This window comes from Conger conger, chromosome 7 (genome assembly GCF_963514075.1).
Source record: "Conger conger chromosome 7, fConCon1.1, whole genome shotgun sequence".
In the NCBI taxonomy this organism is placed as follows: domain Eukaryota; kingdom Metazoa; phylum Chordata; class Actinopteri; order Anguilliformes; family Congridae; genus Conger; species Conger conger.
Genome location: NC_083766.1, coordinates 27,251,425 through 27,278,460, shown reverse-complemented (window position 1 = coordinate 27,278,460; position 27,036 = coordinate 27,251,425). Strand labels below are relative to the sequence as shown.

General features: G+C 44.3%; 1 protein-coding gene across 1 annotated transcript; it reads right to left on the bottom strand.

Annotated features, from left to right (window-relative positions):
* On the bottom strand, positions 1–27,036 carry pdlim4 (PDZ and LIM domain 4). Its single transcript, XM_061250341.1, has 7 exons — positions 26,814–27,036; positions 19,708–19,859; positions 11,866–11,950; positions 5,531–5,775; positions 4,647–4,804; positions 2,319–2,457; positions 1–1,786 (listed from the first exon to the last, which is right to left on the bottom strand). The coding sequence occupies exons 1-7, from the start codon at positions 26,904–26,906 to the stop codon at positions 1,582–1,584; spliced, it is 1,077 nt and encodes a 358-aa protein (XP_061106325.1). The 5' UTR covers positions 26,907–27,036; the 3' UTR covers positions 1–1,581.

Here is a 27,036-nt window from a genome sequence, read left to right as displayed (position 1 = left end):
TGGTTTCCCATTTTTTTTCTTTATTGACACTGACACCAATGGCAAGAAACAAAAACAAAATGCATCAACAAAACAATAATTTAAAGAAAAAAAAGAAACAGTTAACCTTTCAATGGTGTAGGGACGCGGAGCAACCAGAGTAATGACACGTTATATTCGTTAAAAGCTTTTACAAAACTGACAGCTGTAAAAAGAGGAAATAATATATACAATACTCAATTTACTAAAAAAAACCCAACAACACATGAACTATATTATTCCAAAAAATGTACAATGTGCTTCTCCACCTTGGTATGAACGGAATGGGGGAAAAGCAGGAGTTTCCCAAAACACTTTCAAAAGGAATAAGGCCATGCAAGTATTTTTTCATCATTCTTTGCTTAAAAATAAATTCATTTTTCTAGTTTAAAAAATATTTCAAATATTTAGCACATTTTATCTTTCAATTCATTCAAATTCAGTTTGATGATTGTAACCAAGATAATCCTAATCATGGCAATGTTCAGTGAAAACCGATAAAGAATGTTTGTGAAAGACTAACAAACCACCCCCCCCCAAAAAAATAATAATAATAATCAGATCAATCTGATCAGTGTCCCACTGAAACTGTCCATCTTCCACAAAAATGTCAAATTGTTAATGACTGCTAATATGACGCATTTTCAAATCTTTCAAACTGAGTCCATTACCCACTGAGCACTGCATCAGCAAATAAGTGCCAGAACCTGAAGAAATTAATACGGTTTCCACATGTTGAAAGGTTCATGCTAGGTCCACACGCTTGGGCTCGGAAATGTACTTTTCTCTAGGGTCCAGAACGTACTTGTCCCTGGGTTTGATTTGCACTTCATTGTACGTCGCTCTGGATAAGAGCGTCTGCTAAATGCCTTTAATGCAATGTAATGTTCATGGGCTCGACTCTCAATATTTTCAACTTGACTCCTTTCCCAATTCCCCACTGCATCTTAAAAGCTGTGGGGGGGGGGGGGGGGCATTGGAATGTACTGATACAGAGGCAACAAAGACCGCCATGGTGAAACTATGTTAATTTAAGCTGTAAGGCTTACAGATCTGTCCCAGGCAGATGTACCACGCCGCCCCTCTCCCATTCAATTTCCTTTGTTTGAAGAAGCCATTTCTTTCTTCTTTCTTTTTGAAAGAATAACTAACCCAATACATCAGTCCCAAGCAAATACATTGTGTTCATTGTGTACGAATCCAGACAAAATGTGGAATTAGTGTAGACGGATACTGTGTCGACATTGTGTCACAAGTACTACTGATAGTGGGGGAGAAATCGGTTCACTTCAATGAGTTAAAATTACCTTAAAAACCTCAGCAGATGCGTACACAAGCAATATTCATTAGGAAACAACCCAACCAAATAAGCAAGTCTAGTTAGTACTTTATGCTGCAAGTGTGAAAGGCAATGAAAGAAAAAAATAACCTTGGATATATCCATCTCTCTTCACCCATATCTCCATTTTCCCAGGCCAGAGTTTGGATATGCAGTGCGTACAAAACGTTACAAGGAATTCTGGGTGATTCAAAGGGGTTAGTGTTGGGGTAAGTTGTGAAAACTCAGACCAGTTCCACTTTGGAGTTGGGGTACACGGCGACCACGTCGTACCCCTCCGGAGGCTGGACCCGAGCCTTGGCGTGGGTCTCGCAGTACAGGTTCTCTTCGATGAAGAAGTACCCCCTCTGCTTCAGGTTCAGGCCGCAGTCATCGCACATGAAGCATTCTGGGTGATACAGCTTGTCCCGCGCCTTCACGATGGTCCCCCTGCGTTTGCACACGGAAATCCTTCAGTTACCGCAAGGCCACACCACGCCCGGTTACCAAGCATTAGCAGAGGTGGAACATCCAGGTTCAGAACGTAAGAGACCTCCTCACTATTTTGTTTCCGATTACCTGGAGTTGTTGGCACAGTTCTTAAGCCACGACTAATTCGTAAAATCACCTGCCTGAGTTAATGGGTGGAAGAAACATATGTCAGAACTTTAACTTTCTGGCCCCTGGACAGTCTTTGCATCACTGTTAGCTGAGCATTAGCATCACTGTTAGCTGAACATTAGCATCACCGTTAGCATCTGTGTGTGGCCTGCTTTTGCCTGCCGGGGCAGGTGATCCCGCAGCCGAAACTGTAATCGTACACAATGGGGGAATTACATCACTGCTTTTCAGCGGTGCTCACAGAGAGTGGCGATTAGCTGTGTCTCTGTGTTTCCCTGACAGCCGGGGTGGGGACGTGAGCCTTGTGATTTAGGGCTGAGGCTCCTCTCTGGAGCGAGTGAGAGCGGGTGGCAGTACTCACACGATGCCGTTCCCACAGCGCGTGCACTGGGGCAGCTTCTGCAGGCCGGGCACGGAGACCGGGATGGGGCTCCCCAGCTTGGGAATGGGGGACCGGACCGGGGACCTCACGCTCCTCATCCTCTCGGTCGGTGAGACACCTGGGAGGGCAAGAAGCACAGACAGCGGGGAGGGTTAAACCAGAGGCCCGGGATCACTCAGAACACCTGAGTGGGGATTACATTACATTACATTATATGGAATTTAGCAGACACTCTTATCCAGAGCGACGTGCAACAAAGATCACCAGAATGAGAATGACCAGAGTGGGTGATGACAGGAGTGGGGGTGACTGGAGTGGGTGATGACTGGAGTGGTGGTGACAGGAGTGGGTGATGACTGGAGTGGGGGTGACTGGAGTGGGTGATGACAGGAGTGGGGGTGACTGGAGTGGGGGTGACTGGAGTGGGTGATGACCGGAGTGGGGGAGACTGGAGTGGGTGATGACAGGAGTGGGGATGACTGGAGTGGGTGATGACTGGAGTGGGTGATGACTGGAGTGGGGATGACTGGAGTGGGGATGACTGGAGTGGGTGATGACTGGAGTGGGTGATGACAGGAGTGGGTGATGACTGGAGTGGGTGATGACTGGAGTGGGGATGACTGGAGTGGGTGATGACTGGAGTGGGGATGACTGGAGTGGGTGATGACTGGAGTGGGGATGACTGGAGTGGGTGATGACTGGAGTGGGTGATGACAGGAGTGGGGATGACTGGAGTGGGTGATGACTGGAGTGGGTTAGTACTCTAGACGTATGTGCGTGTCAGTCCTGGGAGCGAGGCATTGGCTGCCCCCCCCCCGCTCAGTGTGCCAGCTCTGCTCCTTTCACAGGCCGAGCACGAGCCCTGCGCCAAGCCCTGGCACCGCAGGGGCACAGCAATTAAGAGGAGAAAACGCAGCTGTGGCAGCCCCGGCATTCCACATTAAGCACCAAACACTCGCACTGGAGCGTTACGAGCGCTCTCCCTTCAGCCGCGCCGAGGGGGCCATTAGCTCAGCGCTCCGCATCTCTTAAAAAGCCACTCCACACTGGGACAGAGGCCTTATCGGGCTGCACCTGCAGACAGGTGGCTTCCATCAGCCGGCCGCTTTAATGGACATGCCCAGCCATACTGACAGACAGGCCTTACTCCTGCCTATTTCCACTCATTAATGAAATTCTCTTACCGGGGGGTGGGGGGACTCTAGAACGCGACACACAATCCCCCTCCCGTGCACAGACCGATTTCATTTACTCCTGACTTTTATTTTCACACGGGGAGAGCACCGCCCCAATTTGCCAGAGTGAAAGTACACTTGATTAGTGGGGTACAGAAGCTAAAAACACAGTCCCACACCTGCACCTGCAAACAGAGGGAGAGTGGCTAAGGACTAAGCACATTGCCGTGGATCACAGTTTTTGTTTTCTTGATTTACTTCACTTCAAATAAATATTCCTAAACAAAGCAAATTGATAGAAAATAAAGGCTTATGGGGATGCTGTTGCTCAATGATTTAAACACTGCTTTATTCCAGCCTGGGGAGGTGGCATTGGGGGAAAAGAACCCAAATGAGCTTTCTTCTGAAACCTGAACTGAGTCCTCGTCTACAGCATCCCTGCTGAGAAACCCACAGAATATTCACCACCCCCAGCATCTTCAGCCCAGGCGTCCACAGACTGGACCGGGTTCTGGTTCTGGTGGGGGTGTCTGGTGCTTCACCACATGCTAAGAAACATTAGACCAATGTCAATGTAACAAGTTCATAATTAAAGAAAGCAGGAATTTGGATGACTCTCCGTTAAGCAATTATTGGCTTGTTCCTTAATCCCTCTTACACCCAAGTGTGGTTTGTAGCAAAGAGAATAATCAACAGTCCATAACATACTGGAGTAGGTGTTTGGTGAAGCAAGGATTAGCTTGTCTTTTTGCTCTCCAATTACCCAAAACTGCTTATTTCCCTTCATATGACATCACATCTCAATAACTTCAAACCCGCTTACGCACCTGTAACAAAGACTTATACAAGCCCTTCTACCATAAAGTACATGTTGTTTTCCAGTGGAACATTTGTCTTTAGACCCTCCTACAAATTCTTACTCTTTAACATTTCAAATGCCTACAAAAGCAAAAGTATGCTCTGACGTTGCGCTCAGACGCAAACTGTCAGTTCACATTCATTGGGGAGATGCTAGTAGTCCGGGACACTGACTAAGACAATGCAGTCGTAAATTAGAATGCTAAATGATTTTTCTCTCTTTTAGACTACACCGATTCCAGAGGCGTAAATTCACAACAAACCATTGTCTCACCTCCGTCCTCAGCTTCCAGGATTCCCTGGAGGTACCGGAAGGAGCCAGATTGTTTGGGAGCGGACACAGGCTCCTGGCTGTCCTGCAGCATCTTGTAGACGTCTGATTCCGGGTCGAATCCGTTTCGACTGCTCGGAGACTGGACCTGCGGCTCCAGGCTGTAAGAAACACGGGCTGTGAACTCCAATGTTGCTATGGGAGCGTACACCAATTTAAGTCATTTCAATCCTTTGATTGGAATTGTTACTTACAGTACTATTACCTTATTTCATATATGCTACTCTCATTTGTTAATTTAAACTAGTTTTTTCAGCTTTCTGAACATACAGTGACAAATCCCCTTTCAATTACTTGTTTCACTTGCAAAATGTTAGATTTGTTTTCTGGTATTACGTTGTAAGAGAAAGCAGTTGGTTAGTAGTACCCAGGCTTAAGGTTGGCTATCTAACAGGATAACACAGGGATATACAAAAGTAAACAAAAACACAAATAAATAGTACCCAGATGCGTCTTTAGAAAACTGTGTTGTAAAGACAGGAAGCCAGTTAGCTTTCAAGGTTAGTTAGCATACAAACAGGACATGGACGTGCACACACGCACCAATGCTGAGCACTCGGTCAAATATGCAGTTCCTAAATAAACCTTCCCTTTTTGTTTGGAGACTGTAAATTTCACAAGGATTGTTTAAATTTTATGATGAACATGTGCCCTTGACAAAATGGTAGCTAGAACATGCAGAGGCAGAAATCCCAACATTTGCAGGCACAATCGTGTATGCACACGCAAGCAAGCACGGACACCCAAATGCACACACACACACCCACACACACACACAAACAAGCACATGCACATGCACACGCACACACACACACACTCTCACACACCTGTGTGGAGAGCTGAGGGGAGAGCTGAGGCCAAGGGCGGCCATTTGCTTGGGCAGAGCCCCCTCGCCGTTGTTGTTGTTGTTGCCATAGAGACCAGCAGGGTTGTTGTACTGCACGCTGGGCTTTGAGTTCCCGTTCTTCAGCGGCACGTCGGGGGTATACTGCACCGGCTGCACGTCAGGGGCATACTGCACCGGCTGCACCACCTTTCTCACTGGCCCACTTCCGATTGGCCTGAAAGAATCCTGAAAGAAAAGGCAGTCTGTCACACCTGTTCCTCTACAGACCACAGATACAGAGTTTGAGATTCGCTGTTATTACGAATGAGTTCACACGTATCACACACAGGCATTAACACGCAGGTGCTGAGTAAACAACATCTGCCTCGGTACAGTGAAGTAACGCAATACCAGCGCTCCCATTTCAATAGGAAAACGCCAAGAAGAAACAGACAATTGTTCATGTTCATTCATGTTGCGTTATTACAGGACAAATACTTTTCTATCCTACAAATATACAATTACAGAAATATATACTGTATGTTCTTTGCATGTAAAAGTTTTGTTTTCATGAAGCTCTATAAATGGCTTGGAACGTCTAACTCGTATAACTCTGTAGCACTTACAGGAGAATTTTATGGTTATATTGCACAATGTACAGAAAACTTTATCCTAGCAGAAATGGCACAGTCTTTAAAAACACCACCGACACAAACAAAGATAACCAGGACGTTATATTTTTACACATACAGATAGAGTTCCACGTAGCACGGCAAGAAGTTCCTCTGTATACAAATTTCATCCGACCAACTGGATTTTACATTAGAGAGAAAAAGCTGCAGCTTCTCAGTGATGTCAACCGCGCATATGGAATTTATTTATACCAGTTTACTTCCAGAAGATACACACACTAATCGCTATTGAAGCATGTACACTCCCTGCTCTTTCTATAAATATTTTGTCTGAGCAGGGACCACTTGTTTGAATTGGTAACGATGGAAGAGGAGGTTGTGTGGTGGGGGGTTTGGGGGGTGATAGGGTTGGAGGTGACACTGGGGTGGCCTGCCCACGGGAACCATAGGCTCATGGGAAATACACAAGAACACCCCCCCCCCCCCCATCCTCTACCCTGCAGATGTGACATCATCATCCAGCTCAGACCACCTAGGCAGGGGCCGGGCTCAATCAGCCCCCCCCCCCCCCCCCCCCCCACACACCCCACTCCTCCCGCCTATCAGACTACCCAAATTACTCTCCTCCGCTCGGACCAAGCCCGCCGTACAAAAGCCTTCCCCCCCTCTCCCCTCCTCCCTTTCTCCTCTTTCTCCCACAGGATTAGTGCCGGTAACCCGAGCAGGCCTGTCTGTTTCAGTTCCTGTGTCGTCTACAATGGTGGGAGAGCGAGCCCTAAGACACCGTGCATTATTGCATTACTGCATACCTGTGCAGACACGACGGCAATACTTTCCTTTTTACCACCGCCTTAATCGGGGGGGAGATAAAGGGATACTGTAATTTCCACAGGATGGGCCGCGTAAGCGTCTGGCACATGCCCAGTCCCCGCCAGGGAGCGAGGCAGAAAAGGTTTTACCGTGATGAATAACGGCCTTCCTCCCGATCGGAGCGCTAATCTGCAGCCGTGCGCTATGGCCGGTGCGGTGAGTGCTGTTTGTTCCCCCAGACTAAGAGGTCTCTCAACACACGCTGGGCTGGATTTTATGAGGACAGGCCCGTAAATCACTGAATTACACTGTGTGAATTATACATACGTATGGAGGAGAAGGAGAATCAGTTCAAAGGTGGGAATAAAGTCAAAGTGGAGCGTTTCAGATGAGGATTAATTGGCTCCATTAATGTACAAGCTGAATGTGTGTGGCCAGTGCAGTCATCGGCTATTGCACTTCCAGTATTTTTTGCTGAAAAGGATGGTCAGTCCTTTCTATAAACAATACAATAATGCACTCTCCATCTTTGCGGAATAGATGCATGCTTCACCTACAACCCTTTGAAGAGTTGAAGAACACTGGCTTAAAGGACTAAGTGGATGGTGGATTTGTTAAGTCAGGAAATCTGGCACAATGCTTATCAAGGAGCCAGTCTGGAAACATTACAGACTAATAGATGTTTTTGGTAACTTTCAATTTGCAGCTGGTGTTATGGGATTAAATCATTTTCATTAAATAAATAAGAGAATACAGAGTAATACTCACTATATAAGGCCACAACATAGATTTCAAAAGGTACAGATAAAGTACCTTTAATGATAGCACTGGTTCATGTTGACACAGTCAGTCCAGATTTTATTTGTACTGCCTTTGTGTCATATCAGAAGATTAATAACCTGGAAACCTTATCTCATTATTTTGTAAATATGGCAGAGATTGATTCTGTTGCTAGGCCCTGGGTGCAGTACCGGAAATCCCCACCTTCCCTCACCCCTTTGTCATTTTTTACAGGTATTGTGTGTTTTAAGAGGTACATACCCAAATATAGTACGCACAAAGATAGTACACTCGCAAGAGAGCCTTCATAATGGGACCACTTGAACATAAAGTATGTAACAAAGCATTTAAAGTGGTTTTTTTTAGGGGGGGGGGGGGGGGTTTAGATTAGAAACTAAGGGCAAAGGGGGACAGGTTTTAACGATGAAAGGCTACTTCTGGGCATAAATTCAAGCGCTGGCGGATTTCGCTGACCTGTTTAATGGCGGTAGTCATGCACAGCCTCCAGTTCTGGGTGACTGGACACTGTGACTGCCGTCGATTTCCGCCCGGAGGCTTGTAATAACAACAGTTTCGCCGAAGCGCAAGTTTGCTAATACATGTCCAAGAGGTAGTTGAGCTCCGTAGGTGTTGTTCAGCAAACGCGGAGCAGCTTTTGGGTTGGGGTGAGGTAGCAGGAAGCCCTAACTGAAGTCAGATGCCTCAGGCCTGCCAGGGCCACCTCTATGACTGCTCCCCACCCCCACCCCCCACTCCCCAACCTTGAGAAATGAAGCCTTCAAACCAAACACAAAAGCCTTTTTTTAATTTTTTTTTACTCCTGTTGTAAAAGGCTGCAGTGTCCAGTGTTAAATCAACTCTTACAGGGTATATACGGTCCCTATTGAACCCTGTTGCACTCTATTAGAGTTGAATTAACACTGGACATTTTACTGAGCGGGGGCCAGGACTGTGAGTGACGCCAAGACTAAAGTGAAGTGGAGACAGACAGCGGTCGCCACACAGAGAGAGCTCTTCCGCTCGCAGGCCTGCTGACAGACATCTGGCCCTTGTGTCCAGTGAAAAGAAAGACTTAGACATTTCCCAGGATTAGGCCACGATTAACCACGCTGAGACAGACGTCAGAGCAGGAGATCTATCGCTTTTCTGATCCAATGTGTCACATGGCTCTTCTGCGATTAAAAGGACCTTTCTGAAACAACGTGTCGGTTTGACATTTTGGCAGGCGGAGAAAGCAGAACTGAATGACAAATCATAACTGCCTGACATGCAGTATCTGTGAAAAATAAAAAAATGCTGAGAATAGGAATTAGTCATTTTTATGAGCATTTCTATATTCCGGCAGATCAGAAAATGGCATACTGCATCAACTGAAAAACTACAGTAAAATATAAATGTTTAATTTTGATGACTTAATTAATCATGAAATCACTTTTAATGTAGTCAATAGAAAACTGTAGCTCCTTAAGTCAAATTTGATTACTTTTCTGATCAAATATAAGAACACTTTAATCTGAGAAGTTAGGAAATACCCAGTAGACATCAACTAACACAAAAAAAAAAAACATTTTAAAATACTGTTACAGGAAGGTACTTGGTCCTATCTGAAAGACATTTTACTTGTTCAATTCTGTCTTGTCCAGATTTTCTCAAGTTACTAGAATTCCAAGTAATGAAAAAATCCATGTACTGACCCTGTCAGAAGTAATAAAAGTAATCTGAAAGAATTCCACCTCTCTTGCCAGCTTGGCAGCGTGAATTGTGGATATGACTGCAGTCACTTGGATTTTATGGCTTCCACATTCTCAAATTCCATATTTTCCACGCTCTTTGTGAATAAACAATAGAGGTCCCATCCAACTTCATTGAAAATGAATCTAGGATGACTTCACCTTATTGCAGACTATATATTTTTAGTCCATGCTTCAGTAAACATTATCAGCAGTCTCCTAGGCATATGGTACTCCAACACAATAAGTACAACATTGTCCCCTGGACTCAAGAATAAAAAAATAATAACACATAGTATGATTTCTCAAAAAGGAACAAAAAAAGGTTCATTTTTCTCAAGTCATGCCGGGGTATGTGGTCCCAGAAGGGAGTGTATATGTAAAGCATAAAAAAGGAAACATGATGTCACTTCATACAGTCACATCCTGCCTTGGAAACGGGTTGGAATTTCCAGCGAAGCCCTTGGAGGTGAGTTGGCGTTTTCCTAAAATAGGCCGATGTCTTTTGGAAAAGCTGAAACGGAAGTTAAAAGGCTGTAGCTCCTGTGATATGATGTATACATGAGTGAAACGGATCATTCGGGGGAATATTTCAGGGGGTTGATTTGACTCACATTTTGACTGAGGGGGACATCAACTGAGCATGTGCGCTGCTGGGTGAACAGGATATTGATTGGAGGGGAAGAGAAAATTGACATTTCATAAGTATCACAATTTTATTTTAAAAAATGTATATACTGTATAAGACGTGTTCGTTGGTTTTGACTAAATTGAGGAAAAAGTGAATTTTGATTTCATCTTTCGTTAAACTGTCCTGGTATCCTCATCAAATGGTTTACCTTGCAGAAGTAAGCCTCCTGAAGTTGAGTCAGTCCCCCTCGGAGATCAACTCTCTCAGGACTGTAAACCTACGGCAACTCATTTAATCCGATCCCCAGCTGTTAACGTGACCTCAGTCTCGGTAAAAGTGGAAAAACTCGCTCCAGGAAAATGATAATCATATTACGTGGAAAAATAATGTTTTGGCTGCCTTCACCATAACTGCAACTACTTTTGGGACAGTGCTAAGAGAGGGCAGATGAGATGTGAGATGGATGGAAACAGAGATGCTCGATGCACACTGCGTCTGTCTGAGAGAAGAAGTTCTGTAACGGTAGTTCATGCGACCCTCTCCCCGTTAGTGCAGGCAAGCGTGGTGTTGATCCCCCTTCCCCGCAGTCTGGTGTTTCCTAACATTCATCTAAAGCAGTTTTATGCTCCTGCAGAGACAGTGAAATATAATGATCCCTGACCGCCTCTTTAAGGAAGCGTGGGGGTACGCAGCTTCTGGTAAAACGGCCAATCACATTCCTGCAGGGCAGCATTGTTTTTGTATTTATCACACTCACGGTGTAACTCATGCAATTTAAGAAAAACCTATTTCCTATACTTTCAGATGAAACCTTTTCCAACTGGAATACATTTACAGTGAGCTTTCGCAGTTGAGCCAATGACAACAAAGAGGTTTTCTTTTTTTGAGCCCTCTCTGTGATGTTTTCACTTACAGGGGGGCATCTGGACCTATACTGCCAGTGTAATATACTGTCCTAATGGAGGTTTGTACTTATTAATTATGCAACAAAAAAAACCTGCCTTTCATTAGAACAGCCCGCTCTCAACTGAACTGTAGATGGAAGCCACATGTCGAGAACAAAGCGATTGCCCCCTCGTGTGTTCTCATCTCTGGGATGCTGAAGCAGGACAGAGGCTGGGTGTCTTACAATTTCGTGGGTGGTCAGCAGATTTCTAAGCCATCTCTGTTATTGCAAACATCTGGCCGTACAATGGAGAATGATAAAATGTAATTGACAGTTTTCTCCCATTGCCAAAGCAGTCACAACACCTAACTAAAGGGGCAAGAGGTGCCGGGGATAAATGTAGAACGATACATTTACGTTTGTAATGGGCCCGATGTAATGAGACGTGTACACAATCATCCCACTCAGAGCTGCGTTATTACTGTATATTGGCACCACCGGACAGACCAGTATCTACTGAGACCTGAACACGTTGCACAAACTGTGACACTGAATAATTATATCTATGTTTAGAAGGCATTTTAGGATTGTGAGACAACCCACTCATTGCCTTCATGATTTAGTGTACCCATTGTCACATTAATGGCATTTGGCAGATGCTCTTATCCAGAGCGACGTTCTTCATTGTGCATGCTACATAGAGTGAAACAGGTACTCTGGGTATGCAAGACATGCTGCTGTTGCTTCAGCAGCAACATAGGAGCGCATTTAACTGGCTTTTTTACTGCCAAAGAAGAACGGCATGCACACAAGAACAGTATAATTAAATTCAGTGAGTGTTCCCATACGGACCGTCTCTGTTCTTACCTGGAACTCGGGCTCTGCGATGGCTCTGAATGGGCTCGTTTGACCATCTTCTAAAACAGTTGGAGACCAGGCCTTTCCTTCTGACCTGAAAAACAAAAAGAAAAAGATCCAGATGAAGGAATTAGGAAGGCCTGTTGCCGTGGTGATGTGAGGCAGGAAAAGAATGCAATGTTCCGAAGCTGCCAGCCTTGTATTTACAGTTTTGATAGGCCACGACGTGGCGGCACGCATATCTCCTCTCCACTAGCTCCTTTCCGGGCGAACAGCACATTTTCTGCAGAATATTCTGCTCCTGTTTCTGCTACCGCTGGTTTCCTTCCACAGATACGGTTTCACTGACTGACTACCATTAGGAAATGTTTTTACTGGACCGATTTCTTTTGTGCGGGACTTGAATATTGGGAGGGGATGGCAAAACGCATAATAATGCAGTTATTCCAAGTCAGAACCGAAGAGAAAATGATGACACTAGCGTTTTCACTGAAACCGCTAATAACAGTCAAACGCAAATGGCTAAACATTGGGCTTTTAAACGTTGGGTTTTCTTGTTGTTTTCCAACATAAAATGTTACTGACTGCTTTAACGTGATATCTGGTGACATAGTTATTTTTCTTAAAGGGCACATAGGGTCTTCTTGCTACGAGAGGGGCCTGACCAGGAAGTGGGACTGCAGCCATGTTCCGACACGGTCCTGCCGAACACGTTCGTAACTGCGCTGGCACGAACTCAATACGCTAAGTTGGAGAGCGCTGCCGTTTCCTCGGGCGCGCCAGTCTGGTAGGGAAGAAGCTTGCATCAATCACGCTACGCAGATGGCTTATGCAGCTCAGAGGGGTCTTTTAAACTGGATCCCTCGTGCCATCGCAGACTCCCCCGCCGAGCGCTAAGAGGAAGGCGCATTAGCAGCGGCCCCGATGACGGCGCTTCGTGGTTCTCCTCCATCATAGGAAACGCCACGGGCAACATTCTGTCCGGCGTGAGTCCATGCATGCAAGAAAAAGACCTCAAATCTGCAGGGAAATGCCTTGTGGTCAGCCCGACCAAACCACGGAAAGAAACCGACCTAGCTGAGAGGAGAGAAGTTACAGGAATAGCACGGAGACAATGTGCATCTGTGTTCTTTGGGAGAAACAAAGAAAAGCTCCCAAAAGGGTTCATTTATGAATGGGGGGACATGTGTTTTCTTTGTTGATTGTAAGGGAATATTAAAATGAAAAAAACTGAACATGTCAAAGTGGGTGGTGACTAGAACAATTGCTCAGGACGTAAATGGAATAGGAAATTAAACTGAAAACTTCGATTTGCTGACTCCTCAGAATGTAATATTTTGATTTTTTAAATATCTTCTGGCAAACAGAGGCACAAATGTCATACTTTCACATGTATACTTGTAGTAGACTGTAACTCCACTGGAACTCCATTTTGCACCACAAACAGGACCTTGCATTAAAATGAAATATTAAATGGTCACATCAAAAGAAAAGAAAACAAGGCCTATCTGCTGTTAGTAAGAACAGATCACAGGATTTATAGTAGGCCTGTGTTTCACAAACCAGGTGTGGAGAATGAATTGGACACAAACAGCCTTGGACCAGTGATAAAGCTTGGTGCTTTAAATAATGTGTCTTTGCACATCGTAAAAGCAAATGATTTAAGAGAGTCTGACCACTTCCAGCACAGAAATATCTGACCAATAAGAGTGTTTTCAGTTCATAAGAAGTTGGAGACACTGGCCTTGCCACTGAAAAGCCTCCTGGCTTCCAGAACATTCTTTAGCGTGACATCAGTGTCGACCCAATTAACGGTAAAAAAGCGAAGGGCAGATTTCCATAAAAACACCGCATTGTTCCACAGCGTCGTCTCTCCGCCCTCGGCCAGACTCTCGCACCTACACAGCGCTCTGCGCGCGGAGCCAGAGCAACAAAGAGCCCTCTGTAACCGCTCCAACGGGGGAAACTTCACAGCTCGGGGGTGAGGTCAGGGCGGGCTGGCCCGGCGTAGCCGCGGCGGGCGGAGGTGCTCGCCACGCAGGCCTTTCATCTGCACGCGCTGATTAATGACCTCCAGGTCCAAGGCCGCCGGCAGCGGCCGGCGATGACGTCCCGCGTCCTGCACGGACAGATTTGGGGGGTTTGCTCAGCGTCGTCGGCTGACCTGAATATCTGGTTTCCGCTCTTGCGACCCGGTATTGGGATCTGAGAGTGGCCCGCGGGGACGGAGTTGCGTTTTCCTGCACGCTCAGTTTGTTCAGGATGCGCTCAGGCGTGCGCTGCGTTCTGGAGCCTGTGCACGTGCACAAGAGAAGACAGGGCAACGGGCAGACCGGTGTGTCAGGAAACGCAGAAATAAAACTGCAAATGAATACTAACTTTAAATAAAGAATAAATAACATACATATGCCATTAATATCAGCAAAAATGTGACATTTGAGATCTAAGATGTGGTTGCCTCGGGTGTAGCCCATAACCATCGCCTATCATTCTTACATCAATGCACATCTGTGCAACAACTGTGGGACACATGAGCGCTATTGCTTCTTTGTAGCGATTATATATCTTGGCTTACAGTAGACCTACTGCCTGCCTAAAAAACCTAGCAACTGGCAACATTATGCATAATATATGAGTAATCAGAAGCCTGTAATTATAAGAATTCCTCACTGACCTTTTAACTTGTGAATCAGCAGCTGTGATTAATGGCAACAGAACAGGTGCCTTCACCATCTACATCACAGAATAGGTCATGTATAAACAGGAAAATTGCAGGAGCCATGGTATCATTTTCTCCTGAGCTTCTGACACTAAAGCCAGCAGGAACCAGGGGTGACCGTGTTTGTGAGAAAATGAAAAACCATGCAGAACTGGAGCTGAAGACCAGTCATCACTTTTGTAAAAGGAGGACTGGATTATGTTAAAATAGGGTGCTACTTTGGACTTGGTTGGCACAGGCATTAAAGTGAGGCCAAAGAGTGGGCAGGCATGGCCCCATTAACAGGGACTTGAAACACTCAAAGGAACACATTTTTTCTGTCTTTGCCTGCAGATTATAGCCACTTGTACTGAGGCAGTGTGTGAGGGCTTTGGCTGACTCTACGATTTGGGAGTTATGCAGTTATGGAGTCTTTTGAGAAGAGCCTGCTTTTCTTCTTTTCTGCGAGGCTTCAGACGGGAACAGGATGAAATATCCGGGCGGATATTTGAACAAAGTGGGATTCACTGGAAAAAGGCTTGCAGAGAAAAACGCTGAAACCACTCTTGTATTTGACACATTTTGCCCGTTGCTCAGGAACAGGAGCAAACGCACATATCATGGCTGAAAGAAACATAATTAATAAATCGTAATTCAACACTAACCCCGTTTAGGTTATCGTTAATACCACCTTGGTAGTAATGTCGTAAGTTTCCCTTGGTAATATTTTCCCCTCTCTGACTTTCCTGTCTACATTAATTTCCTGATTCCCAAGATTTGATTGAGGCTGTGAACAGCCAAATTCGGGCGTGTTGAGTTTGGGTTATGAACAGCCTGCCCACAAGACGAGATGCTGTGCTGCAGAAAGTCAATTGGGTCACTTCCTCACGTCATTCCCAGTTGGATACGGAAATTGGCAGCGCTGTATAACATTTATTTCAACTCTACACCGCATTTTACTGGGATGGAACTTTTCATTTCATACTGCAGTCTTTCACCATACACCATTAACATGTCTATTGGGGTACCTAGGCAAACAGTTACTGAAACAAGGAATTTTGCATTTGACGTCAACCCAACGTGAAAAAAACCCCAAAATCCACACAAAAAACATGGTTTGAACAACGCCCCCTGATCACCAGAAATGAGGGTAAAGAAGTCTGTGCCTGACTAAGATCACAAGGCACTGTGGCCGACACACCTGGAGTCATCTTTTCAATCCTCGCTTGATGTTTACAGCTACCAGAGAAATGCCTCAGGAATCTAGAGCTATCACAGATGTCTGTCTGGGCCTTTTGTAGTACAGGAATCCCCCCCCATGTTCAGACCAGTCTTACTCACTACCATCAATGTTTCACCCCCGAGTCACTCCTTTCACAATAAGACAGAAAATTCCCAGCTCCTGTGATTCACACGGTCTGAACCTCCTACCCCAGCCCAGGGGTGCTCACCCAACAGCAAAACACCCACGGAAACACCCACGGAGTCCCAATCTTTTTCAGCCATCTTTCTGCCCAACCATTCATTTCTGTCCCCTATAGGGGGACATAGGTCTCTTGTCTTAATCGCAAGAACCCTACGGCATATTCTGCTGGGCTGATACCTACACTACGAGGGATGTGCAATAAAAATGATCATTTAGAAAATTATGTGAAGACATTAGATACTTAATAAATCATATTTTGAAAAATATTTTCCCTGCAACACATTACTGTCATCCACAATATTTTGAAAAAAAACAAATGAAATAACATAACTATTTCCCTGCTGGCAGTCTCAGGAGGTTAACTGGAGCAGAGAGACCTCTCGTAGTGGGAACATTTGGGATGGCTTTTCGGCGCTTCGGCACAGCAGTAAAGGCACTGGGTGTTCCAGCAAGGCCCCGGCTAGCATGCGCCACTGACACTGTAGCGAACTTGGACCAGACCCCTATTTTGAAATGGCAAATCTTTCCCAGCAAGCCACCCTTTGACAGAGCTGCCAGAAATCCAGCAGTGGATTTATGGAATAATATGAACTCATTCTGCTACGCCGAGGGGTGATTTTAGAGAGCAGTTGAGCTGAACCAGGCCACGTCAGTTCCACAGAAAACCACCTCTGGTTCCCTCTATTTAACCCCAACACTCAGCGCACACAAACACCGCCAGCTTTTAACTGTACGGTAGCGTTCAACATAACGACCTTCCAACTGTTTGAGCTGTAGCTCTCGGACCACCTCCAGGGATGGTCTTATTTTCTGGGACCATTCCTCAACCTGAGCCACTTTCACAAAGTTGCACAGTCTCTGTGTGAAGATCCAGCTGAAAGGCTCAAAGAAAAAGTGAGGAAAAACTGGTTCTGAAACAGTGAACTCTGAAATTGCGAAGACAATCTCATACAGAAGTGCCGTAGGGTTTGCTACTTTCACACTAATTTGGGCTTGTAGCAGACGTGCATGCTCATATACTTATCCAAAGGCCCCAGCAGAAAATTACAGATTTCCCTGCCTTGGCTGTATTTTCAGTCCCTTCAGTTGTGTCACTGTGTATAATGACAGCTTGGGCTAGTCTAGCGCTCTCCACATTATAACTCCACCTTCCTCGCTCTGAGACTCTCCCGGCAAAATTAGCTTTTATTTCCAAGGGCCCCACATTGCATTTCCAGTAAACAGTATTCCCATGGAGAAGGAATAACCATGTATGCTACAAAATCTCTCCCCACACTGTTTTATAATTGTCTGAACTTCTTTTGAGCTGCTCAGAAAACTTGATGAACTAAAAGGCCAGCTCTTTTATTTAGCTGACATTTCTCCAGTCATACAAAAGACTACACATAAGACCGAAATGTACTGGAACAAAGCCCTAATTGGATGCGGTTTTATCAACATGTCAGATCCACCCCCGTTCAACCCCTAATCCATCACTGCCTTATTCTTTGCCTCGCATCAGGATTATTAGAGAGGTTAACGGCGATGGCTAACATTTCCACATGACGTTTCCAGAAACGGAGAGAAGCCGTGTTTGTGAGGGGGCCCTGCACGGTGGAGCATACGCTATTGCTACGCTACGCTACGCCGGGTCGCCTGTGTAAGTGAAATCGCAGCCCGTGCAGAGCGCAGCAGATTCCGGGCCGTTAAAGCCATTCCCAAGCCCCGCCGATTTTCCTCTCAGGAAAAAAAGCTGAATGTGCCTCCCTGCCCTTCTGCTCGCGCACCAGAAACTCCACGCCAGTTTCGGAAGAGCTGAACAGGGGCTTATCTCCGCAATTCCCCGGCTTGTGACTCAACAAGGCTGTTAAAGAGTATTCGCTCACCGCTAACTGCCAGAGGTCACTTAGCAGATACCAGGCCTTGTTTTGCATTGAAAAGCTGCTCCGTTGCCCTAGTTTTTACAGTATGATCGTGCGCAAGCCAGAGAGACGAGATATGGAAACAGCAAACAGGCGAACTCTTTTTGGGAACGATGGCCGATTATGTTTTTTTCTGTTACCACTTTCACCAATAACCTAGCTCAACTGCTCGTCTTGTAGAATAGACAGACTTCAAAGAGAGCCACTGGGAATTGAATTTAGGATCAGACTTTCAAAGTCCACGTCTGGGTGGGTATTAAGGGATAGATTCACAAATGCGATGAGTACATAACAATAGTTGGAATTGTATAAAAACAACGTTTCTATTAATGACCACAGGAAGAACTGTGGTTGTCTTAAGTCATTTTATGAGAGTTCCCTGTTTAACCAGATCTCAGCTCCTCAGTTTATTACCACTTTATGGACCCCCTCCTTGTCATCCACTTTCACTTGGAGGAAATATCTCTGAAGAAGCCAGCCTTTTCGTAGTAACTAGCATAACTGGACAACTTCAAAACTGAGAATTATCTGATTTGCTTATTGGGATTGTTCATTATATTTTGTAAAATCCTTCAAATCTATTAAAAGGATAGATAGTTTTCTACTTTTGAAGAAACTTTTGTATTTTTCAGTTTTATTGTATGTTTTTTTATTAGCTCTGGAGGCATAACATCATTGTAAAAGCTGCTCTGAAGTAACTTAAAATTCATTTTCTTGCTTGAACCTAGTGAATGCCTCTATTCCAGCCACAATAAAGCACAAAGGTTATCAGTAACTTCTGTAACTATCTCAAACATCTTTCACCACACACAGACAGTGAGTCTGTGCCTATTGAGAATATACACTAAAACGAAAAATACCAAGGAACTCCAGGCAGTGAACTGTTCCTTTAATTGAACTCAAAAAAATGTTCACATGAATCCAACAAGGATCAAATTTACTCTATCTGAGTTTATTTAAGATTGAACATTCAGTACTGCCCTCTGAAAGCTTTATACCACTACAGCTGTTTATGGCAAGGATTTTTACGAGTTCTTTTTTATGAGTCTCTTCTCGTCCTTTTTTAACCATTGAAGGAATATTGGTGGCTTGTTCCCTTATTTGGGAAAAAGCAACAGCAATTCTAATCCACATCCGTGTCATCTCATGTCTGGCTCACAGACTTGAGCTTTTCATCTTTTCTTTTTGAAACCCTTAACTGGTATGCAACAGACAATCCCTCGTTCTTTCCCTGGATTTAGTGCACATTCCCAGCCCAAGTCAGACAGCAGTGCCTCCTGACACCAATCAACTGTGGTTTTCCAGAATGTTCTGACAAAATCAAACTGGGCAGTACAAATGCAGCGTAAAGTTGATAGTTAAACATAGTTTATAGTTAAGTTCATTGCTTTGCATGCTTGCATAGAGATAGTCATAGAGGGAAACGTAGAGAGGGTGACAGAGTGAGGGACAGAGTGAGAGAGAGACAGAGGGAGGATGGGGAAGAGAGAGACAGATTAAAATAGGCATGAGCAGTAAGTACAAGTCAAACAGTGCGCCGGCTGACACCAATTAACCCCTGTTTTCCAGAATGTTCCTACAAAGTCAAACCGAGCAGAAATAGTTTATGGTTAATAGTTAAGCATAGTTTATAGTTAGCTGCTGTGCACACTTGCATAGAGATATAGAGAGATAGAGACAGAGAGAGGGGAGGGAGAGGGGGGGAGTGAAAGAAAGAAAGAGATTAAAACAAAGCACTATGTAAACTCTCCCGTGGTGGTATGGTCGTGGTTTGTGCAGTACTCTGTGGGGGGGGAGTTTAGGTGACCTCCAGGCCTGGGCTTTACCTGCTGATGGCCAGGACCAGCCGCTCCGTGCAGGCCTTGATCCTGTTCTGGGCCTCCATGTGGGTCATAGTCTCCGTGCTGTCTCCATTGATGGCGAGGAGGGTGTCTCCTGGGCACAGGTCACTCAGCGCAGCTTTACTACCTGGTGTTATCTAACACGGGCAAACAAAGAGGACAAAAGGGCCGTGTTAGGACCGGGAGAAACGCCCAGATCGAGAACAACAATGCGGGTCGTGTGTACGGTTACCCTCGCCTGGGCTCCGCTAACTCCGCCTAGTGCTGGAGCCACAGGAGAATGCATTCAGCTGTGTGAGAGAACAGTCCCCGAAGATGTCATTTGGCAATCAGGCCACATTAGGGAGTTTGAAACAATGTTTTACCGTGCTCCCTCAGAGAAAAGAGCGCAAGCGTCAAACCCGCATACTGTACAGTTTTATGTGTCAGGTTTTTTGTTGATGCTGTTGTCGTTGACTAACTGGGGAGTTATTTTAGAGCAGGGCTGCAGCATGCACGTGGCCCTCCAAAACTGTGGTGACAAAGAGCAGAGTCCTCTGGGTGTGTTTATACTCCTGACTCAGCGAGACTTTTTCGGAGGCCTGAAGTTTGGATCTCCCAGAGGGGCGCCTCCCCTCCAGATGATCCCCGCTTTACACATGTCAACAATTTTTGAGAATAACCCCCATGATCCCTTCTGCGCCTGCAAAAGGACATCTGGAAACAACGCGGCAAGCCCAAACGAAGCCGCACATCGCCATGAGCTCTCAGAACACATGCGAATGAATGCGAATGACACTTGTTTGCACTTATACACCACTGAGATAGCACTGTGGAGCATTGGAACAGTAGAGTTTTGCTATCGAGCCAAAATGGAGGGTAGGGCAGCGCACTGTGGATTTGTTGCATTGGCGGAAAGGCAAAATGGTGAAATCAGAGCATCGGAAAACTGCTGAGTGGCTGCAAGCAAGCGGAAGACGAGATATTCTTCTCAGAGAGCTCTCAGGCCCCTGAGCGATACTAAAAGACAAGGGGGTCCCGGCACACAAGCTGTTAATCCTCGCTGATGAAAGAATGATGCCGCGTTGAACTCAATTCCCAATTAATTTAATCAAGGGGCAGGATGCATAGGCACTTCGTTTCTAAATAACTCAAACTGAATGGATCCTTAAACGCCAGCTGCCAATTACATTAAGCAGATTTCTTTTGGAATGTGTCCATTCTTTAAAATAACATTTTGACAGGCCAATGCGCAAAGGCTCTGGGAAAATAGACCGTTAAACTAAGGTACCATTGTACTGTGACTACTGAGGATTTGTCAGAATATAACATTTTAATTTTAATTTCCACTTCGAACTATGATAAACTGTTAAGCAGCTCTGATTTAATAGATTTTTCTTTTTTTATTTTACATGCTGAATTTTCATAAAGGTTCTCACAAGTGCATACTTCAATGGCTGCACACTAATGCACAGGGATGCACAATTTAACAATAATTAATATGTGAGTTAACAAAACAATTCTTCTTCCATGAAAATGAAATTTCAGGGGGCCTGGCCGTATAGATAACATCACTGGGAGCTTTAAACTTTTACGTCTGGACAGCGCTCTGTCAGTGAACGGAGCTGTAGCAGTGTTGGTTACCTCCCTGTGAACAGTTGTGCATTGTGAGTGTTCAGGCGCTGGCTTGTCATGTTCAGAGCGTGTTATTTCAGCGGGACCAAGCCGACTTCAGGGTCAGGAATGAATAGACGTCCATGACTCATAGTTCTGGCTCCCTTGTGGAAAAGCCCCTCATTATCACCACACAAATGCAGGCCCCCTTTCTGCAAGTTAATGCCCTTCACAATGCCTTCTTTAAGGTGCAGTTTTCCCTAAATAAACCACACCATAATGGCCACAGTGATGTAAAACAACTCGGTCAGTCATGGCACCACAAAATGACGAGTATATCCACTGGTTGATTTTCTCCGTAATGTGGGAAACGCAAGGTGATAATCACAATATTTTAGAAGAAAAGTAATCAAAAGAATAATGCGCCATATCTTCCTATTACCTATTATTCTCTTATATTTCCACTTATCAATATGATCTAATTTATAAGCATGCCCATTATGGGCCATTAATTCTTTATTCTATGCTCTTTTCCTGTTAAATCTTTCAGTTTGTACAGTTGATGGTCAATGCAAGAAAAAAGATGAATGTGTGTGCTATGGAGACAGCTGAAATACGCACTGCATATTATATGCTGACAGGTGCTCAATAACTGTTTCAAGTGTGAGATCACAATGTGAATACAATGTTCTAAACTGAATATTCGAATGCTTATGTAACAATCACCACTTGCAATTGGAAACAGTCGAGTTCAAGAACACGCAACTCTAGAACTCTCAAATCAACTCAAGATTTTTTTATAGAAAAAAGAAAACATTCCAAAAAAACTAAAAGGTTAAAGGTTGCACATTGTCAATGATTGCTAGCATGTGTTAGTTACATTGAGCACACTGGTTGCCAGAGAGAGAACTGCGGGTCATAAATGTTTATGGGATGCAGCAGGAATGACACTGTTCGGTTGTGTGTGAAATGTGCCAGGGTGACACTGGTTTTCTGCGGTGTCAACTCTGAGCATAAATATCCTGTTTGCGTGGACAGCTTATTCCGCTGTCCCGAGAGAGTGTCGCATTGTTTCAAAGCTCAGGCAGCACAATGCCAGATAATCCCAGCTTTTTGTGTCAGTGGAATTTGATAATGCTTCTTTTGTTGGGTTGTGTAAAATGTCCATCACATTCTAGCTTTGGTGACTTTTAAAAAAATTATTTTACTAGACCTATGTACCCAATGAAAATTCAACTGGTGCATGCCATCATTTTTTTAAAGTAAGCCTACTGTTCATAAATGGATGAAATTCTGCCAAGGAGACAAAAAGAACCAGCTGTTTAATAAATATACTGTTTTTTCATTTTAGACTGAACTGGAGGATGGTTCGATTCTCATTACATTGATTTTGTGAAATTTTGTAAACACCGTCTCAATGCTGAATGCCTCCACATATGATCTCAATGCATTTTTTGTAAACCACATCATTCTGAACATACTTTATTTACCTCTAAACACGTATGATGTCAATGAACTGTTCCGTCAAAAAATAAACATGTTATAACAATGTCATTCATTCCTCTCGTCAATTTGGAAACTTGTGGGAACTGTGTTGTGATAGCATGACATAAATCTATTCAGGATTATATAATGATTTCAGATCCAGGCCAGTTGTACCTAGTTGCAGGTCAACAGATATTTATAGAAGGTGTCACATGTTTGTCATTTGTTTAAAAATGCATAGTCTAATTTCAAAGCACTGGGTTGCCACAAAATGTAAACAGCCGAGACCTGAAGGCATTTAAATAGAAACCATATTTAGGATGTTTGGCTGACAGGATCCATTGCACTGCTACCAGCTTGCTAAACGTAATGCAGTAGGGCCACTGCTTAATCCCCTGACTCTTTCACCTCTTTCCACACGCAAAGTTAAAATAATGACCGCTCCGAAAACTTATCTGATTAGAGATTGTTTCATGTTCCCGGAAGGCAGCGGCGGCCGGGGCATTGGGGACAGCGTGCTGATAAATCTCATTTTCGCCTGAGGTCACGTGGTTCCGTGGAATTCCAGGCGAAGATGGAGAAAACAGTTTGACAAACCAAGATGGACATGCGTGACGCGATCAGCGTGTCCCTTCGCTTCACAAATAAAGGCCTAACGTAGGGTATTACCAGAATAAAGCTACTCAGCAGACGATGTCTAAATGCCAGTAATGTAACGTAAAGAAACTGGGGTAGGGTAGGGAGACGTAAACCGTGAAAAACAGACGGAAGAGTTTTGGGGGTTTTTTACGGACAGAGCAACCTGTTTTCATTTTTTTGCCAGTAATTAAATTAATTAAAAAGATGTTTTTTTTCCCCTGCTAGTGGAAATATTTGTTAAACATCAATGCAAAGAGCCAGGTGCCATTATACAACCTGGTATTTAAAAAAGAGCCACCTATGCTTCAGCTGAAATTAATACTGATGATTCACTGTACTATGTGATTCAAGAGCATCAGAACAGAGGTGACACCTTCTCATCCAGTACACTCCGCTACAACCCAAGTGTGGACCCAAAGCTGAACCCAAGTGTCTCCAAACCTGCTATTCCCATGGGATACTAACTTCATATACATAAAAATAAATACAAACATACAAAAATACAACAAAAAAAAAAGTTGTGATAAATGTGTTAAATAAGTGCTGACCCAGTCGCTGATGGGGAGTAGCCAACTGTCAGGAGACAGCCATTCGTTTTAGGGAAGGCTTGTGAACTGTTCTCAACACCTGTACTGTACTTTTCGTGAGCAGAGCGTGTTTCGGGAAAGGGCGTTTGTTGAGGTGCACTGTGCGCTGACAGCCTACGTCAGCTATAGTGTCTGAGACCTCACCCATGACTTGTGGGGATTTGTCACACAACTGCAACTTTCCGCACATGCTCACATCACGCCTCAGCAATCTGGGCTGCAGGCCTCCTGGCCCCTCTGGTTTTACGGACAGAAAATGAAGTTCTCTGAGGCGTGTGATCGCCCTATCTGTCAGAACCCAGCTCACAAAAGAGATGGCACCTTCGCTAAAAGCAGCTGCCGTGTTTCGTACTTCCAGGAGACAACAAATGTTGCCTCAGTGCGCAGGAGTGTGAGATCATTAACAGGGGCAAATGTGCCGGACTGCACTACACTGTCTGATGAAGATGAGTGGAAAATCCTTGCCTCTGTTTAAATGTGGCACCTCAAAGTTGTATTGATGCTATAAACAATTACGCTGTTTTCCCGTACATGTGTCCAACGTGATGAAAAGGCAGCGTATGCACTCACCGAGCACTTTATTAGGAACATTTTTACTTTATTACATCTCCTTATTAATGCGATTATCTAATCAGCCAATTGTGTGGCAGCAGTGTAATGCATACAATCATGTAGATACGGGTCAGGAGCTTCAGTTAATGTTCACATCAACCATCAGAATGTGAAAAAATGTGATCTAAGTGACTTTGACTGTGGAATGATTGTTGGTGGCAGACAGGGTGGTTTGAGTATTTCAGAAACTGCTGATCACCTCCACACAACGCATTATAACCCTAAGTGGATACGCTACAGCAGTAGAAGTCTAAAACATAAGTCTAATAAATACATAATAAAGTGCTCACTGAGTGTACAATGCATGTTGGACAGTAGGAGGCGCTATTACTAGAATGGGCATAATATTAGTCACTCGCTCCTCAGAACACCCTTGTCAAAGAGGGCACAGCTCACGTCTATGTATGCACATACGCATCACACACTCCTACACCTCACCGATTTCAACTAGGGTTACAACAAGGAGCTGGACATGCATGTCTCTGACAGCTGGGACACACCAGATAACACACAACAACACCCATCCACTTACACGATGTCGATGATGACCTTGGGGGTTTCCCATTTAACTCCTTTCATTTTCCGTTTCATTTTAATGTTTTGTCACTGGTAACATTCAGTGATGGCTGTAATGTATGAGATTATTGTCGCATACTACTACTACTAGTAATACTACTACTCCTGTCTATTCAATACTACTCTCGTCATGTCCTTTACCTTTGCAGCAGGGGTCATGTGAACAGATGGGGCCGCTATAAGAAAAACACTCATTAAAACTGCTCACTCCAAATGCGCTTTTACACGATACACCCTGCAATTGCTCAATCTTGGGGGAGAGGGGATGGTGGAAGGGGGGAGGCGATTGGGGGGGCGTGGAGGGTAACCGCCCCGGCAACACCTGGAGTCCTTCAACACACCACAATCTCTGATGACAAACAAGACTCAACACCCTTCCCACAGTGAGTGCCCAGTATTGTTTTCACTGTGAGAAAGGACTGTTCTCCTCTACAACGATGTACAATGTTTAACCATTGTTTATACCTCCAATAGAACTTTCCGTACTTTCTCATGATTATTCTATACACCTTTACCCATGGGTGTCATTGCTCATATCATGAAGATCTAGCCTACGTTTGGATGATTATACCTGACGTTCGTTAAAGATATTAAGATGAAGGATACAATAACGGGGACTTTACCTGAATTTCAACCTGCAGACGTTTCAAGATGCCCAGACATAACAAAGGGGAATACCTGAGCATGACACAAACTCCTAGAGCGAAAGGTTATTGTTTGGAAAATGTTTGGTATCGCAGTTATAGACACTTGTTTGTCGTTTTTATGTTTTTATACATCAAAGAATTGCAGTGTCGCTTGCTTTAATAAACTGGCGAATGGTTGTTCTAAAACTGTCTCGACACACATAATACTGTTAAAACGTCTAAGCACACTACGGGAGTTTCACAGCATTTCTGATTTATTAAGACCGCTAAAGAAGGGAGCGCTAGGCTCTTACTAATGAAGCATGGTACTGAACGATGAACTTTGCTTGAATTTCATGGAAAGCGTGAAACGTTTCATTCATTCCACACTGTTTGGAAAAGCAGTTAGCCTACATTCTCACCCTTTCTCCAGAAAGAATATTTCCTTTCTGCGTCATAATCATGCTGATCTTTTCAACTACCGTGTAAACCATCAACGGACAACTTCCCATAGCGTAAGCCTAGAACAGTGATTTAAGCAGAACGGCAGTTCTTTGTCAAGTAACAGAAATATGACTTTTCCTTATCTTGACGCAAACTCCCTGACCAGACACTACGTTTCTTGCGAGAGAAAATATGCATTGTAAAGAAGCATTATCTCACAAAACCAGGAATAATGCACACAAATTGAGACAAATAAAGAAGTAGTTATCATCGTATTCCTTATTCGTCGTAGAAGTAGAGACGTTTCAAATACCAACCTAAATCTACTTCTATATTAAATATAACCGCAGGGCGAGCGCTGTTAAAATGACATTTTAAGCAGATAAGTATATATCAATAAATATTATAAGACACAAACTTCCCCTGAAGACGCGTAGGTAACCCGCTAGAAGAACTGATTAAACTATCAGATCATACATGCTTCATTTTGCCTGGAAAATATTAAGAGAACGTAATATTAATTACATACCCTTGAAATAGTTAAAGGTGTGCTAAAATCCCTTCCACCCACAAGTCGAAACCCCCAAGGTGAGGGTCCGTTCAAAGTTACAGTCTGGGACATATCTCAGGAGTAAAAATATCCAAAAGTCCGCGCTGGAACCTAAGGTACACTGCCTGGAAGCTGCTAGGCAACACAGACCCGTAAGAAAACCTTTCTCCCTCACTTGAGACAAACTTAAATAATAAACCGC

Excerpts from the sequence above, each read along its gene's own strand:
- pdlim4 (XM_061250341.1), bottom strand. The coding sequence starts at position 26,906 with ATGTCCCAGACTGTAACTTTGAACGGACCCTCACCTTGGGGGTTTCGA. Across the intron at positions 4,805-5,530 it reads CCCCTCAGCTCTCCACACAG|CCTGGAGCCGCAGGTCCAGT; the intron begins GTGTGTGAGAGT and ends TGTTTCTTACAG. Across the intron at positions 2,458-4,646 it reads CCTGGAAGCTGAGGACGGAG|GTGTCTCACCGACCGAGAGG; the intron begins GTGAGACAATGG and ends TTGCCCTCCCAG.